The following is a 5000-nucleotide window of genomic DNA, read 5'->3' on the forward strand; positions in this document are numbered from 1 at the left end:
CCCCCCAACCCCCCCCCCCCCCCCACCCCCCCCCCCACCACCCCCCCCCCACCACTTTTATTATGATTTATTATAATCTATAATCTCATATATCTGTATCTAAACCCCATCACTTCTGCAACATTGCTCCTCCATAGAGCGCCCCCCCCCCCCCCCCCCCCCCCCCCCCCCCCCCCCCCCCCCCCCCCCCCCCCCCCCAGAGCGCCCCCCCCCCCCCCCCCCAACCCCCCCCCCCCCGGCCCCCCACCGCCCCGTAGAGCGCCCCCCCCCAACCCCCCGCCCCCCCACCCCCCCCCCCCCGCCCCCCCGCCCCAACCCCCCCCCCCCCCCCCCCCCCCCCCCACACCCCCCCCGCCCCCGCCCCGCCCCCCCCGCCTCCCCCCCCCCCCCCCCCACCCCCCGCCCCCCCCCCCCCCCCCCCCCCCCCCCCCCACCCCCCCCCCCCCCCCGCCCCCCCCCCCACCCCCCCCCACACACGCCCACCCCCCCCCCCCCCCCCGCCCCCCCCCCCCCCCCCCCCTCCCGCCCCCCCCCAAGAGCCGCCCCCCCACCCCAGCGCCCCCGAGCGCCCCCCCAGCCCCCTCCCCCCCCCCCCCCCCCACCCCCCCCCCCCGCCACCCCCCCCACCCACACCCCCCCCCCGCCCCCCCCCTCCCCCCCCCCCCCCCCCCCCCCCCCACAACCCCCCCCCCCCCCCCCCCCCCCTCCCCCCGCCCCCAGGCACCCCTTCCCAACCCCAGTCCTAGTAACCCTCATGGAGCGTCGACTAAGGGAGTTGATGCCCGGCGTGACCTTGATGGCGGTTTCCCCGCGTCATGATCGCCTTTTGTTGGGCTGAGAATCTCCTCCGCTCTAAAGGACCTGTCGGGGCAGCCTTGCACAGGTCGTGGATGCGCTGAGGGAGGCGCCAGACCTGGATGCAGTCTATGACCCGTTTATCTGGGATCCCGAGATGGCCCGGGGTGGCGCGGCCAGACTCGGACTGTTATGGGGATTTATAAGTGTCTGCTCCCTCGCTTCTAAGCTATTTTGGGAGCTCTTATTAACGCTGCTGAGGTTGTACGTTGCGGCGAGAGTTTATTATCATCTATGCTAAGATTAGTAAACGCATATCGAACGCCATTCATTCAAGCTGACTGCTCTTATCAGCTTCATCTCATTTTCAAATGGTAAACAGCCTGGAGATTCGTTCAGTTTTCAGCGAGTAAAGAAAACAGCAACGATTATAAATGTATTCGAGTCTGAAAGCTAACAAAGATATGCATCTACTGCACAGATGCAAAGTTGATCGGAGGCAAGATATTTGTTTTCAACGCCAAGTAATTTGCATTTTCACTTGCAGCTATCACGGTGCGCTACCTAACCCGACGCTACATCGGAGAATACAGCTCTTCGAACGGTGAGTGTTTTATAGCATCTCTCTCTATCTCTCTCTCTATCTATCTATCTATCTATCTATCTATTTATCTCTCTCTCTCTCTCTCTCTCTCTCTCTCTCTCTCTCTCTCTCTCTCTCTCTCTCTCTCTCTCTCTCTCTCTCTCTCTCTCTCTCTCTCTCTCTCTCTCGCTTGCTCGCTCGCTCTCTTGCTCTCTTGCTCTCTCGCTCTCTCACTCTCACTCTCACTCTCTCCCTCTCTCCTTCTCTCCCACTCTCCCTTTCTCTCGATCTCTCTTACTCTCTCGATCTTTCTTACTCATTCCCTCACTCACTTACTCATTCCCTCACTCACTTACTCATTCCCTCACTCACTTACTCACTCATTCACTCACTCACACACTCACTCACACACTCTCTCTCACTCACTCTCTCTCTCACACGCATGTATTCCCTCTCTCTCTCTCTCTCTCTCTCTCTCTCTTCTCTCTCTCTCTCTCTCTCTCTCTCTCTCTCTCTCTCGCTCTCTCTCTCTCTCTCTCTCTCTCTCTCTCTCTCTCTCTCTCTCTCTCTCTCTCTCTCTCTCTCTCTCTCTCTCTCTCTCTCTCTCTCTCTCTCTCTCTCTCTCTCCTCTCTTCTCTCTCTCTCTCTCTCTCTCTCTCTCTCTCTCTCTCTCTCTCTCTCTCTCTCTCTCTCTCTCTCTCTCTCTCTCTCTCTCTCTCTCTCTCTCTCTCTCTCTCTCTCTCTCTCTCTCTCTCTCTCTCTCTCTCTCTCTCTCTCTCTCTCTCTCTCTCTCTCTATCGCTCTCTATCACTTTCGCTCACTCACTCACTCACTCACTCACTCGCTCACACACACACACACACACACACACACACACACACACACACTCTCTCTCTCTCTCTCTCTCTCTCTCTCTCTCTCTCTCTCTCTCTCTCTCTCTCTCTCTCTCTCTCTCCTCTCTTCTCTCTCTCTCTCTCTCTCTCTCTCTCTCTCTCTCTCTCTTCTCTCCCCTCTCTCTCTCTCTCTTCTCTCTCTCTCTCTCTCTCTCTCTCTCTCTCTCTCTCTCTCTCTCTCTCTCTCTCTCTCTCTCTCTCTCTCTCTCTCTCTCTCTCTCTCTCTGTCTCTCTCTGTCCACCGCTGATTTCGTGCCCGTTGCTTACTTTCCCTCAGGCACTGTTTCTTCCCTTCTCCTATCCCTCTCTTCCCCCCACCTCTCCTCCTCCCGCCGCCTCTCCTCCTCCCCTCTACCTCTCCACCCCCATCTCGTAATGACGACCTTTCTCCCTCCCTCTCCCTTAAACAGCCCCGTTCTGCCATCACCTCAAAATAAGTCCCGCTAAACCTCCACTCTACCTTCCTTTTTGGATTTTCTGCCCTTCCATTTTCCTTTCCTGAGATGTATACTCACATTTCAATCGTCATTCAAGAGTAAGGTCTTTCACCATATATCTTCGTCCACCTCCGCTCCACATCTATTTAACTTTTATGAGTTTTCTTACCTCCTATTGTTGCCAACCCAGTCTGCTGGCGTGAGAGGGCGATCTCCCTTCACTAATAGCAACGTTCGATGCAAATTGAAGGCTTATTGCACTGAGGTCAGGTCTACGTATCCATCTCAGCCACACACTCTCACTTACTCTTACTCTTTCTCTCTATCTCTCTCTATCTCTCTCTATCTCTCTCTCTCTCTCTCTCTCTCTCTCTCTCTCTCTCTCTCTCTCTCTCTCTCTCACTCTTTTTCTCTCTTCTCTCTTCTCTCTCTGTCTCTCTCTCTCTCGCTCTCTCTCTTTCTCTCTCTCTCTCTCTCACTCTCTCTCACTCTCTCACTCTCTCTCTCTCTCTCTCTCTCTCTCTCTCTCTCTCTCTCTCTCTCTCTCTCTCTCTCTCTCTCTCTCTCTCTCTCTCTCTCTCTCTCTCTCTCTCTCTCTCTCTCACACTATCTCACTCTCACTCTCTCACTCTCTCACTCTCACTCTCTCACTCTCAATCTCTCTCTCTCTCTCTCTCTCTCTCTCTCTCTCTCTCTCTCTCTCTCTCTCTCTCTCTCTCTCTCTCTCTCTCTCTCTCTCTCTCTCTCTCTCTCTCACTGTAGTTCCTTTGCCTCATCCCCCAACAGCCTACATCTTACATACTTCTCTCCATCTTTTTTCTTTCCTTTTAGATCTTCCACACTTGGGCATTACGGGTATTTCACAAGGTTCATGCGCTGTTTTTGTTGTTCCCCGAGAGAGGAAATGAAATTTACAATGCTATCCGAGTGCCTACGCCTCATAGAATCTCTCTCTGTCGTGTTACGTGACTGTTTGTCTGTTGTCCTACGCGTATGTGTTCGTATTCGTGTGTGTGTGTGTATTTATGTTGTGTGTGTGTGTGTCTGTGTGTGTGTGTGTGTGTGTGTGTTTGTGTGTTTGTGTGTGTGTTTGTGTGTGTGTGTGTGTGTGTGTGTGTGTGTGTGTGTATGTGTGTGTGTGTGTGTGTGTGTGTGCATGGGCCAGGGTTTTAAAAAACAACCGTGTGACCCCCGAGTAATAAAAATTACTGTATTACCATTAAGCAGAGATTACATGACCGTAGCACATCTAATTCGTGGGCAATTAGCCACAGTAGAACCACTTTCCTCACTCCCTTCCTCATTAGCGCTGGTCATGACCGGACCGTTGATAATGCCTGTAATCGCTGTGCGAAAACTTAAAATCTCTTTCTATATGTTTTAGCTTTAAGATTTCAAGAAGATACATTGAAACTAATCCTATCATATTTCATGGCTCTTTAGACCTGATGTACCACCACAACACCACGGTGGATCACAACCTTACCCAGCTTCGCCTTCTGGACGCTGCTGCTGCTCAGGTGAGTCACAAACAAACCCATTCACTGGAAGAGGAAGTTCTTCACTCGCTCACTCGCACTCTTCTCTCGTGATTTGGCTATAGGTCGATTTAGCTTTACTTTATCTGTTAATGATATACCCCTCAAGATTCTTTATACGTCAGCACAGACTTATCCAACTTATAAAGATAGATAAATAGATAGATGGATTGCTTTGCCACAGCTGTCTCACACCAGTGGTATTTGATACAATAGTGATATACTCTCTGGATCGTGTTTCATTCCTCTTTCTGTTTTCTGACCGCCATGATATAGGATGTCCTGCCTGGTGGATCTGATTACAAAATCATCTATAAATACTTTCTCCGACCTTGCAGTCCTCACTATTGCTGGATCAGCACCGGCGATGGGCAGACGCCTTCGTCGTGGTTTATGACGTCACTAACAGAACCTCCTTCAGCCACGCCCGGGACCTCCTGCACGCCCTGCACGCCCTCCCCGATGCCCGCCCTCTCTCCAGGAGTCATCAACCTAATTATGTCGAAAAATATTTCAAGCGTGACACTTACGTTGATGATGCAAGCAGCCAGTTGCCCTCTCATGACACGGGGTGCAGCCCACATCGATGTTCCAGTCCTCTGCAATCCTCCAGTCCTTCTCAGTGCTCCAGTCTTTCCCTGTGTTCCAGAGCTCATCAGTGTTCCAGCCCATCCCAGTGTTCAAGACTTTCGCAGTGTTCAAGCCGTTCCCAGAGTTCAGCCCCTTCGCGTTGTTCAAGCCCCCCCAGCTGTCC

At 53.3% G+C, this 5000-nt stretch overlaps 1 protein-coding gene across 1 annotated transcript in view; it reads left to right on the forward strand.

Moving 5' to 3' along the window:
• The window catches only part of LOC122265085 (uncharacterized), a 40487-nt gene that overhangs the window by 28624 nt on the left and 6863 nt on the right, over positions 1-5000 (forward strand). The window contains exons 2-4 of the mRNA XM_043034226.2: positions 1343-1399; positions 4152-4228; positions 4585-5000. The exon at positions 4585-5000 is cut by the window's right edge and continues 1104 nt beyond it. Coding sequence (XP_042890160.2) covers positions 1343-1399; positions 4152-4228; positions 4585-5000 — 550 coding nt within the window. The remainder of the gene's footprint in view (positions 1-1342; positions 1400-4151; positions 4229-4584) is intronic.

The sequence above is a fragment of the Penaeus japonicus genome, unplaced genomic scaffold (genome assembly GCF_977035675.1).
Source record: "Penaeus japonicus unplaced genomic scaffold, GWHDUDI00000001_assembly GWHDUDI00000005, whole genome shotgun sequence".
NCBI classification, from domain to species: domain Eukaryota; kingdom Metazoa; phylum Arthropoda; class Malacostraca; order Decapoda; family Penaeidae; genus Penaeus; species Penaeus japonicus.